This window comes from Puma concolor, chromosome C1 (assembly GCF_028749965.1).
Source record: "Puma concolor isolate L17-30 chromosome C1, mPumCon1.1.hap2, whole genome shotgun sequence".
NCBI classification, from domain to species: domain Eukaryota; kingdom Metazoa; phylum Chordata; class Mammalia; order Carnivora; family Felidae; genus Puma; species Puma concolor.
In genome coordinates this window covers 47,884,159-47,896,240 of record NC_141674.1, presented here as the reverse complement: position 1 = coordinate 47,896,240, position 12,082 = coordinate 47,884,159, and the positions used below count along the sequence as shown (strand labels likewise).

The following is a 12,082-nucleotide window of genomic DNA, read 5'->3' as shown; positions in this document are numbered from 1 at the left end:
TTTACTTACTCTGATTTCTATTCTTGTGTATTTTTATTGCAGGCTTAAGAGAGAGTATGGAAGACGTGTATTTTGGATCTTAACTATCCTCTTTTACAAGGAGTCTAAAAATAAGTCTTTTCTTTTGGAGAAAAGCCAAACAATTGCATGTTTCCATATTTTAGAGAAAATAAATTAATGTGAGTTTTTGCAGACTGTTTATCATCATTAACCCTGTTTTAATTTCCTGACATCCTTTGTCTGCTGCCTTCTAGATAACTGCAGCAAAGCACAACTCCTACCACTTGGAGGTTCCTTGTTTGCACTCAGTTACTGAGACCTCCAGTAGCTGTGCTGGTTTTGGATGTTTTTCTAGAGGATGTTTTTTGTAGGACTACCAGGAGTGACTTTTACTTTTTATCTTTAGGGTCCTGAGCGAGGAAAGCAAATGGTGTCTTCATTTTGTAAATTAAATAATGACATCTTTGAGTGTTTGCTTCAAAGCTTCTTAGCTGGCAGCGCAGATAGATTGAAATCCCAAGTCTTTGTGTAGTGAGCCTAGTGTCTGATTCCTCTGCTATGCCCGGTTACCGTACTTACAAATGATTCTCCTATGTATAAGTGAGTTTTTTTTCTGATTTTTTTGTCAGATGGATTTGTATGTTTGGGCTAAGTCTATTTTGTATTTCTTTTTAGCATGCTCATGTTTCTATGGCAGAAGTGATTGGTCTATTAGGAGGAAGATACTCAGAAGTTAATAAGATAGTTGAAGTAAGTTCTTGCTCTTAAATATTTTTTTAAAATCATTTAGTCCTGCTGCCATACCAAATATTTTTATAGATTTCAGTGGATATAATTAAAATAGAATTACCTGTGATATAAATGAGAATATGCCAGTGTGGGCTGGATATTCCCAGGAGTAAATTAACATTCCATATATTGAGTACCTGTTTCCTTTTACCATCAAGAAAGAGGGAGCACGGCCAGGCCTCGCCTCCTCGTTGCCTTCACCAGTAAAATGCTACAACTACTCTTAACAGGCCAGGAACCATGCAGCAACCTTATAGTTGAAACTTGGCATGCATCACTTTATTATTATAAATAATAGGACTCATTGAAAGACTTTGTATGTGCAGGTATTATATGGGCTGGCCTGGAAAACTAACAATTATTATGGCCTTGTCTGAGTGGAAAAGTGGATTCTGAGTTCCTACATAGAATCACTTTTGAAGTGTAATTCATTTGCAGGCTAAAGGCTGCCTGTGATACTGTCGGATAAAAGACGTGGCCTAAAAAAAGCCTCTGCATCTATGTATGAAAGAACTAAAACATTAAAGTGATAGAATTAACGGGATTCAGTGTAACCATGTAAGGATTAATCTTTTATAGGTCTGTGCAGCAGAACCATGTAACAGTCTGAGTACAGGACTGCAGTGTGAGATGGATCCTGTGTCACAAACACAGGCCTCAGAAACCTTGGCTGTGAGAGGCTATCGTGTAATTGGATGGTATCATTCTCATCCTGCCTTTGATCCAAATCCTTCTTTACGAGATATTGACACTCAAGCCAAATACCAGGTGTGCCTGTAGGTCTTGCATGTATGCACGTTTTCTCTCCTCTCGTTGCTTTCTATTATATAAATATACTTTTTTTTTTTTTTTTAACGTTTATTCATTTTTGAGAGACAGAGCATGAGCAGGGGAGGGGCAGAGAGAGAGGGAGACACAGAATCTGAAGCAAGCTCCAGGCTCTGAGCTGTCAGCACAGAGCCCGACGCGGGGCTCGAACTCCCAGACTGTGAGATCATGACCTGAGCTGAATCAGTCTGACGCTTAACTGACTGGGCCACCCAAGCACCCTCTATAAATATACTTCTAACATTTCTAGCGAAGTATTGAATTTCTAATATTATTTACATCTGGAGTTTTGAAATAACTTTGCATTTTTTCTGATTACAGGGGTAATATATGTTTATTTAAACATTTGGAAAATCAGCTATTTAGTGCAGACAAGCCATCTAAGTGACAGTGATAATTACTCCCAGAGCCTCTAAAAATTGATGGGAACAACTAGTACAGGGACTGGGTACAAGTGAAATAACCAGAAGCAGTCTATTTTGCATCTCTGGAAAAAACAAACTTTTGTTCCAACATTTTATGTTTGATAGGTGTATGTTTTTGCTATAGGCAGCTATTATTACCATATTGATAAAGATTATAGCTGAAGGGTAGTGAAAATAATTTGTAGACATATTCATGGTAAATACAGATTTTCAGTCCAGGTCATATTTTTAAGGATCATTTCTGGTTGGGTTGAGTACATTTTGACCTGAAAAATTTAGGGTGTGGAATGATATATAGTATATTTCATTTAGTTGCTGTTTGGATGTGAAGTTTTTAACACACTTTGGTGCTCCTTTTTTCTCCATTCGTTATTTAAGATGTTGCTATGGGTAAATACTGATTTTTAAATTTATGTAGTCAAGACTAATTTTACTTTTCTTTGAATTGTAGAGTTACTTCTCCAGAGGCGGTGCCAAGTTCATTGGAATGATTGTTAGTCCTTATAATCAGAACAATCCTTTACCTTATTCCCAGATTACCTGCCTAGTTATAAGTGATAAAATTAGCTCAGATGGCTCTTACCGTAAGTTTTCAACAAAAACAACTTCATCCTCTTTCTGCCCACGTTTCTTTGAATCTTTCATAGCAACGAATTTACAACTATGTGAAACTATGTGATGGAAAGCTTTGCAGCCTCAACTAGAGAATTGCTGTCTACATACCATGTAGTGCGGCCTCCCTCTTTCCTTTAGTGATATCCTTCTAGATTCAAGTCCCCACTGTGTTACCATGGCCTCTGGGCACAAGGGTTATATTGTGCAGAAAAGTTAGAGCCAGGCAGCATGCGTGTTAGTTACAGGCAGGCATACCACGGAGATACTGCAGGTTTGGTTCCAGACCACCACAATAAAGCGAATATCGCAATAAAACTAGTCAAATGCTTTATTCTTAAGTTTTTGGAGGGAAGACATGAAATAGAGGAGAACTGAGAAATGAAAAAAAAAAAAATCCACCTGGGAAAAAATGGGGAAAAAAGACCATTTTAGAGCATATTGACAGAGTATGCTTATATTGTAAGGAAGGACAATCATAATGTTTTCCTTCATTTTTTTTCATGCCTTTCGATTTGCTGGCATTTTATTTACCTGAAAAGTCTTAATATTGGCAAAAACGCAGTTGAGAGGCAGTATAATGTAAAGTTAATAACATAAACTGGAGCCAGACTGCCTGGGTTCAGATCCTGGCTCTACTTAGTAATTACGTGTATGCTGATGAACAGGTTATTTAACCTCTCTGTGGCTCTGTGTCCTCATCCAAAAATAAATAAATAAAGGACAGTACTGGCAGCTAGTGCATTTAAGTGGCATTCCATGTAGTAAGCATTGTATAAGTTCTACAGTTAATTTTACGGTGTTGCCCTCTGCTAACAGATCAACTCAGCTTTTTTTTTAATACACTGCAAATATAATTACAGGGGGATTTTGAAGGCCATGTGAAAAATTTCTAAGTAGGCTCATCCTTTGGTCTTTTGCCTTTCTGGCTATGTACATGGCATCCACCCCTTGGGCTCCTGTCTCTGGAACTGAGCATGACCATTTTGACAGGAGTGCAGTTGCTGCCCTTCCAGAGTTCATCCTATTCCCTGACTGGTTAGGTTAGCACCTGTAGGCAGGTCAAGTGAGTGTGGGCCCAGAAGCCAGGCAGACCTGCTGGGGCTTAAAATCCAGGCTCTTCCACTTCACCAGTCTAAGCAGGTCGTTCACGTGTCTCGGCCTTCGTTTCCTTATCTTTAACGTAGGAATAATGCACCTGCTTTATAGCATTGCTGTAAGCTCAATGACCCGTGTGAAAATAAAAATCACTAGGATGGAATTGTCTTCGTTTGCCTACCTCGGTGTCTGTTTAGCCGTAGTTCTGGCACCGTTTTTAACAGTGCCCCCTTTCACTCAAAAAGTCTCTTGATTTGGATGTAAATTATGTGATCATCCTGCTTCTCTGTTCCTTACATAGAATTGTCATGCAAATGGTACATGTACTCTTCTTTATTGTTATTAATTGCTGAGCATTAATATGCTCGATGGGCCAGGTTCAGCCAGGCAGTAAATATTTAATGAATGCCCACTATGTTTAAAGTGCTGTTCAGCTGGTCTGCCAGGTTGTGGTTGTGAGGATTCTTGGTAATTAAAAGGAGATTGGGGATTGAAGCGATAGCTGATGACAGTCTGCTTCATTATGCTTTTCTAGGTTTACCTTACAAATTTGAAGTACAGCAGATGCTAGAAGAACCTCAGTGGGGATTAGTGTTTGAAAAGGCAAGATGGATAATAGAAAAATACCGACTGTCCCATAGGTATGTGCTGTGGTTTGAGGTGGCCGCACATCTGCAGCGCGTCTCATTAAATGATGTTTTAGAGAAAACCCAAGTTAAATATAAAATTATGATGTATGGCGTCAGTGACAGTTTATTAGAAAACAGATTCTTTTGTGGTATTTGTTTCATCAGTTTGTCTTCATATTTCTTCCAACAGCAGTGTCCCTATGGATAAAATCTTCCGCCGGGATTCTGACCTGACTTGTTTGCAGAAAGTAAGCTGCCTTGATTTTAATTGGTTCTATTGTTCACAGATTCTAAAGCTATTCATCTCGATGTGGTTTCCCATGATGCCTAATGCTTTGTGGATACATTTTCTGTGTATTTTTGTTATTGCCGTTTCCTATCTAAAATTAATTTCTAGGAGAAAATTAGTAACGTATTTTGTTGCCCACACTTGCATATAGAAGTAATACTAGTTTAGAATAAATTTGTCAGTGTTGGCTGATAAATTTCCTAGCAGATTATTATTATATACAATGGAGAACATTTTTCTCATTTTATTAAATTCAAAAGTCTCATGTTTCCATTTAGCCTTAATAATTGTTCGTTTTTAAGATTGGTAGTATAAATCTAATAATTAAGTTTAAGTGTCATTTTATTTAACTTTCTGGTAGGAAATAAAGAGTCCTGAATATTTTTATTTTACTTCTTGTTTTGCTTCTATGGGTATAAAGAGTTAAAGACCCATAGACTGGTAACATCTGTCTTTTTTTTTTTTTTTTTTGGTAGCAATTTAAGAAGAGAAAACTAAAACATACTGAGTTTCTTTTTAATATTTTTACCCCCTTGTATTAAAACTTTCTTTTTGTTCTGTTGGATGTGCGTGTTTCTCAGGAAACAGCTCTATCTACCATCCTGATGTAGCGTCCATGTATGTACATAGATTTTCGTTCTACAGGATTACTTTGTTTTGTAAATGTAACTACTAAAAAAAGAAGCAAAGTCACAAATTTGTCCAAAGTAAAAAAATCACACTTAAAATCTCAAGTGTGTCTCCTCATATAAAGTCATAAAGGAATAAGCCCAAGCATTTCTCAACAGTGACTTCCTACACTCTAGGTGCGTGATTATTGATCACAAAACTGTCTTCAACCACATTTAAGGAGACTGTTTCTCTTTTGCTTATTAGAAAAAGATTTGGAAAGGGATACAATAACGATAGTAGTGCAAACCCTCTTCTTACCCTTTTTAAATATTTAAAACTGCAAACCCTCTTCTTACCCTTTTTAAATATAAAACTTTTCTCTCCAATAGCTCTTGGAGTGTCTGAGGAAAACTCTGAGCAACGTGACTAATTGCTTCATTGCCGAAGAATTCTTGACTCAAATAGAAAATTTATTCCTTTCCAATTACAAAAGCAAGCCAGAGAACGGAGTGGCTGAAGAGAACTGTGCTGTGGGTCCAAAGGAATTGTTAATGTAATTATTTTAAAGTAAGGCATTCTAATCTGGACACAATAGATCCTACTCTCAAAGTAATAACCTTGAAATTATTGTAATTTAGCTAATAGTGGCACACCTTTAATATTTTGTCTCTAGTTCACAGAATCCAACTTGGTCACGTAAATCATGTGACAAAGAGATACGGACTTGTTTTCCTACAGTGATTATCAGAGTGTTGTGTGAACCAGGGTCTGCTGCGGTGCTACAGTCCGACCATGGCCAGTAAGCAGTGCAGTAGACTCTGAAGGGCTGTCTGCTGTACTGTTGTATTCAGGTCGATAAATGGCATGTATCTGTCATATTTATTTCTTCCCCAACTAGTCATTCCACTTTTGGTACTTCATGTCTGTGTCTCATTAGGAGCACTTCCATTTTTTCCATGTGTTTTGGTGAGATTTGGTTATGGTTGCAAACGAGACATGGATGGATGGTCACTGAGGTAATTAATAACATGGTTGAGAACTAGTGGTCTAATGAATCTAGCAACATGCTATAGGAGGCCAGGGCAGGCATAAGAGACCCAAAGGAGAGAATCAGCTTGCCAGTTTTCCCATTATAGATATTTGTTTCCATTTTATTTTATAGCAGTAATACTACAGGATATGGCATTTTCTCAGCTATCTGAAACATTTTGTATGGATTTCAGATACATGAAATAATTAGCTTCAACTGTATGTCCACTTCTGTTAGTGTGTGTGATAAAACCTCATTTAATTGGAAGATGAATAATCTTCACCCTCAAACTAGATTTTTTTCTACTACCTGTTCTCAGAAGAGGCAAATTATAATACTGCTTAAATATTAAATCAGAGATTTAATTTTAAAAACAAAAAAGCCTTCCAGGGTATATTACATATCTAACCCAGTTTCATATACTTTCTAAATGTAGAACATAAGTTAGCAAACTTTCTTTTTTTAATTTTTTTAATTTTTTTAATTTTTTAATTTTTTTTTTACATTTCTTTATTTTTGAAAGACAGAGACAGAGCACAAGTTGGGGAGGGGCAGAGAGAGGAGACACACAATCCAAAGCAGGCTCCAGGCTCTTGAGTTGTCAGCACAGAGCCTGATGCAGGGCTGGAACCCACAAACCGTGAGATCATGACCCGAGCTGAAGTTGGACGCTCGACCAACCAAGCCACCCAGGTGCCCCTTAAGTCAGCAAACTTTTTATGTAAAGGGGCATTTAGACAATAACTGAGGTTTGTAGGCCACATACTGTCTCTATCAGACATTCTTCTTTGTATTTTTTTACAATCCTTTAAAAATGTAAAACCATTCGTATTACCTCATGAGCCTCACAGAAAACGAGTTGCTGGCCATTATCGTCCAGCCCCTGCTCTAAAGAATTAAAAACATTTATAATTTATTTTCAGATGCATGAACCTGAGAACCTGAAAGCCCTTATTTATATCATCTTCCATCATCTTTGTTCTTCCAACAAAACTTAAAGTTGTGATTTACATTTAAGTACATTTTCAAGTAAAATTAGCACTCATGCTGCCTGTTTACTCAAATAGATTTGAGTTCATTTCTATTAGCTATAGAACTGATTTACACCCATTCTCCAAGCATCCTTATTAATAATAGTTTTATTACGTCTTATCTGGATGTGATTCTGTATTTTTATCTCTTTTGGTTGTAATCATTAGCTACAGAAGAATATGGCAGTATTTGAGAGAGCAGCGAGCCAGTTTTTGATGGCCTGGGTCTTGGCTCAACCTTGTGACTTGGAGGTGGGGGGTGGAGAGATGGTTACAGTTGACCTTCTCTGAGCCTAAATTCTTGTGTAACTGAGGTCTAAATGACCTTCCTAACAGCCCTGCAGGTCTAAATGTATTCCTCTATAGGTAGTTAGGATAAACAATGAAACAATGTATAAGGCAGTTACTTTTGGGACTGAGGTTTATAAGAGCTATAGACCAAAAATCAGGAAACCTGAGTACTTATGCTAATTCTATTATCAGCTTTGCTCTGTGACAGTGATAAAATCACATAATCTGTCTGGACCTCAGGCCCTTCACCTATAATCCACGGGTCTGAGTTTTATGACTTAGTTTATCCTTCCAAGCACACAAAGTCTGCGATTCTGTAAAACATAGTAATTGCTTCCTTTGTACTCTTCCTTTTGACATATTTTTCCCATTGTACATTGGGAACAGATCCTAGAAAGTGGTATTAATTAGCTCTTGATTGATATTTCTGTATAAATTGATGAATTCGGGTGATGGAAAATAATTGAAATTGTTAACAATTCTTTTCTCAAATCCGGTTCCTCTGCATGCCAAGTTAACCATATTTACCAACCTAAGCCATACTGTGAGGAAGTCAAAGATGGTAATCTTCAGAGTTTAGAGTTGGAGAACACAATTTTTTAAATAATATTTACTGAGTGTTTTTTTCTGATGATAGAGTATGTTTTATCATAAAATATTTTTTAAAAACAAAATGAATAAAACAAAAATATATAAATCCTGTTATCTAGAAAACCACAGGTAACATTTTAGTATATATTCTTCCCCCCCTTTTTTTTCTTGGACCATGTAATTTTGGAACATTACTGTAGTTTTTTTCCTCTCCCTCCTCCTCCGTTCATTCTCCCTGTTTCCTTTTGCTCTTATCATATTCTTAAAACATTTTTCAACTGCAGGTGCCCACATTCACTGCCGACTTGGGCCACTGAAGGCAGTCAGAGCCAGGGCCTTGGAGAAGCACAGAGGAAGTCTGTTGAGGGGCAGTGTAATATAGGAAATTCAGGAGGCAGAGACCCAAAGGAAAACCTCCCTCTGGTAATGTTTACAGGAGTGGAGACCGGACCTGAAAACATCCAGATCTCTTCGTCCTGATTTGATTCTTACAGTTGCCCAATGACAGTAAAATAATGAACTTTTTTTTTTCTTTTTCCTGCTTGGCTAGCGGAAATTGACAGTAGTACTTTGCCAGTATTAGACTTAGTTCTCTTTAAAATCTAATCTCAAAGTAGCTTTCAAAAAAGAAAAATCAGTGGAATAAGATCGACAAGATCAGACTCTCCTTCCTCCTCCATTATTTTATCCTTGAACTATGTTCAAAGCCACATTAGGACTTAGACACTTTTGCCGCCTTTGGATGTCTTCTTCCATAAAAAATTAACAATAAATTCATTATAATTGCATTTGTATAAAATGAATCTGATATTGTATATAAACATGTCCTCAATCTAAAGGATTGATTTTTTTTCCTTCTGAATTGAAAAGAAATTAAAACATTTTATGGGCCTTAAAGGTATTGTGGGCTGGAGGCATGGTGCCTAATAGGTAGTAAGGTGGCCCTGCCTGTATTCTGAAGAGTATCCTTGGGAAGACGGTAGTCATTGGCCTCTCCCTGGAAAGCCTGTCTCACCGACCCTGGGGCAGCTTCTTCACCCCAGCCAAGAACACTGCAGTTCCTGGGGCTTTAGATCTATAGATTTGCACTTCATTCTTCACTCACCTGACCAAAACTTAGGAATGTTGATTAGGAACAATCATCCTTTCAAAAAAAAAAAAGATAGGAGGCGGTGATTAGTTTCAGCTGTCACGTAGATATTTTTGTTCTGATCCTTAATCTATAGTTTTGAACCTCATGCCACGTATCCTACCACCTTTCATGTCTTCATTTCCCTCAAGCCCTTCTCTTCATCCCCACCCCCTCTACTTCTTACCTCTCAGCTCAGAGGTACAAGATGGTTCGTTTAGTAGCATTTGTTGAAACCGGGCCTGAAGAGCAGAGCTAAACGACCCGTTCGTGTTTTGTGGAAGCTCATGCTGCCCCCGCCTTCCCTCCACAACTTTGCTGCCCCACGGGAGTGGGGTGAGGTCTGCGATGTGCAGACTGGAAGCGGGTCAGAGCTTCGGCAGCAGTGTGGGCAGCAGGGAGACTGCAGGCTCAGCAAGCCCACCTGAGCAGGCCTCCTGCCGTGCAGTTTGCCTGCTTCCGTTGGTCTCTCTGGGTCCCGACAAGGGGCGCTGTTGGGCCTGCGGGAAGTGATGTGGGCAGGCCACCCCAGGATTGAGGCTTTGCCTGTGGACGGAGACCTATGGACACCTGACACCCTGACCTATGGCTGCCTATCCCCACGTCATCAACATGCATTCCACCCCAGTTGTTGGGTTTCTCGGTAGAAATTAAGGAAGGGCAACTAAATTTTGTTTTGTTTTTTTCTCTTTTAACCTACATTCTCCTCTACCAGTAGCCAGGTACTTAAGTCCAGAGTCCTACGTGATGGCATTCAGGAAAACGTACTTTACCCAAGCACAGAGGAAAAAGCACATTTTTATCATCATCTCTATCAGGATTAATACAAAATTTAATAAATTTGATCAATATCCCCAGTTTACCAGCAGTTAGTTTTCTTACAAATTAATACCCTACTTTGCAATATTTCCAGAAAATCACTGTGGAGAATAATATACTTTAATTCCTGACCTTTCCTTAAATGGTTTTATATATGCTTTTCCCCCCAAACTCTATTTTCTCTGTTTTGTTTTGTTTTTTTCCATTTACCCTGTAATTTGTGCTTTCTGGCCTTTGCTCAGTCTTTTAAGCGACCTTAAATTCCTTCTGGAACAAGGCAGAGAATAAATATGTTAGCTCCCTAAATATGAGGAGAAAGTCAAAGTTTCCCAGAGAAGCCATGATTATACCAGATGCTTGCTCTATACCAAACTAAATCTGAGAAGGTAAAATTAACCTAGGATATCTGGGTTGTTTGTATTTTCTTCCTTCGACTATATTTATGAATATATTCATAAGAACCTTAATTTCAGGGAAAAATGCCTTGTGTGCTGTCTTTGAGGTTTTCTAGAGTAGTCTTTGAGGATTTAAGAAGAATGTTAAATGTGATTTCATAGTTTGTACTCCTGTTTCATAGGTTATCACAGAACATTTGTTTCAGCTATGAACTATAGAATAGTATTTAGATTCCAGCATGATTTAAATAGACTGATCAGAGATCTTTAAATTTGCGGATTTGATGTGCAAAATGTGTATTATGTATAAGTTTACTCTATTGATAAACCTGTTGCTGTTGTTTTCCCCAAATGTTACTAGTGTTTATGAATTTCTTTTATTACTTTGAATTTTGGAATGTTCTGTAATGAAAGATAATGACTTAAACTATTTTGTACATTTACATATGCCACGTTGTCTAAATCTGTATTAAAGAATATTGTAAATATTAACGTTTATACAGTTAAGAAAGCTCTTCCTCGAAATGGTTGAACTCTTCTCCCTGTACTTAACAATGACATATTATAAAATACCTGATTTTAAGCTTTGAAATTTTAGCTTGTGGTAAAAATTAAAGGGAAACCTTCTGAAGATTCTATATAAATAAAATTTTGAAAAAAAAAACCTGGTGAATCATTTGGTATTTCTCAATTTTTAACATCATATACATTGAATTGCGAACTATGCCTCATTAATTCAAACATTGATTTTCTATTATGTTGAACATTGTAGGGGACACAAAGATGAGTAAATTTTGATTTTTTTTTTTCCCCCATAAGAAGCCTGTTTATTACCTAGTACATGGGAAACACATAAAACCAACATGAACAGCGAGGATACAAACTGGAATTGATTATAAATGCCTGTAAAAGACTTCCAGGGTAATAGGTGTTTAGGCAATAAGAAATAGTTCTCTAGAGTGTGAGTGGTGAGATTGATTTCTTGGAAGAAATCACCTTTAAACACCCCAGCAGGATTTGGTTAAATGATGTTTGGGGAAGGATGTTCCAGAGAGAAGTGACCTTAGCAAAGGTATGGAGACAAGGAGTGGAAAATATTTAGAGAATGGTGAGTCTTAAGTGAAGATGTTAGGTAATTCACATGGAGACAACTAAGGACACAGAAGGTATAAAGTGAGAAAAATCTCATCTTAAAACCAGAATTCATTCATTAATGGTCTTTAACTTTCCAGTGTTTTTTTTCTAGCATAAACAAACTCTATTGAAAGAGGACTTCCATTTTTAAGATTTTTTTTTTTAATGTTTATTTACATTCTCCTTGTTAAAGTTCTCTCCATTTATTTACTTTCTCCTTGATGAAGTTCTCTCCAGCTTATCTGTTAACTCAGGCAAAAGACCCTGCAGGCAAAGCATCCCCTGATGGGGGTTGAAACTACCCCCTCAGATAAAAGGGACTGCCTGGACAGCAGCAAAACCCTACGTGACTTAACAGGAGAAAATGATGGACTTGACCT

At 37.5% G+C, this 12,082-nt stretch overlaps 1 protein-coding gene across 7 annotated transcripts in view; it reads left to right on the top strand.

Annotated features, from left to right (window-relative positions):
* The window catches only part of MYSM1 (Myb like, SWIRM and MPN domains 1), a 38,845-nt gene extending 28,658 nt beyond the window's left edge, over positions 1–10,187 (top strand). For 5 of the 7 annotated variants that reach the window (XM_086717125.1, XM_086717123.1, XM_086717122.1 and 2 more), the window contains 6 exons: positions 676–750; positions 1,369–1,557; positions 2,494–2,626; positions 4,288–4,393; positions 4,572–4,629; positions 5,672–10,187. In XM_086717125.1, the coding sequence (XP_086573251.1) occupies positions 676–750; positions 1,369–1,557; positions 2,494–2,626; positions 4,288–4,393; positions 4,572–4,629; positions 5,672–5,839 (729 nt within the window). In that variant the 3' untranslated portion in view covers positions 5,840–10,187. The remainder of the gene's footprint in view (positions 1–675; positions 751–1,368; positions 1,558–2,493; positions 2,627–4,287; positions 4,394–4,571; positions 4,630–5,671) is intronic. The other 2 variants (XM_086717120.1, XM_086717121.1) reach the window with 2 other exon arrangements.
* The last annotated feature ends 1,895 nt before the right edge of the window (positions 10,188–12,082 follow it).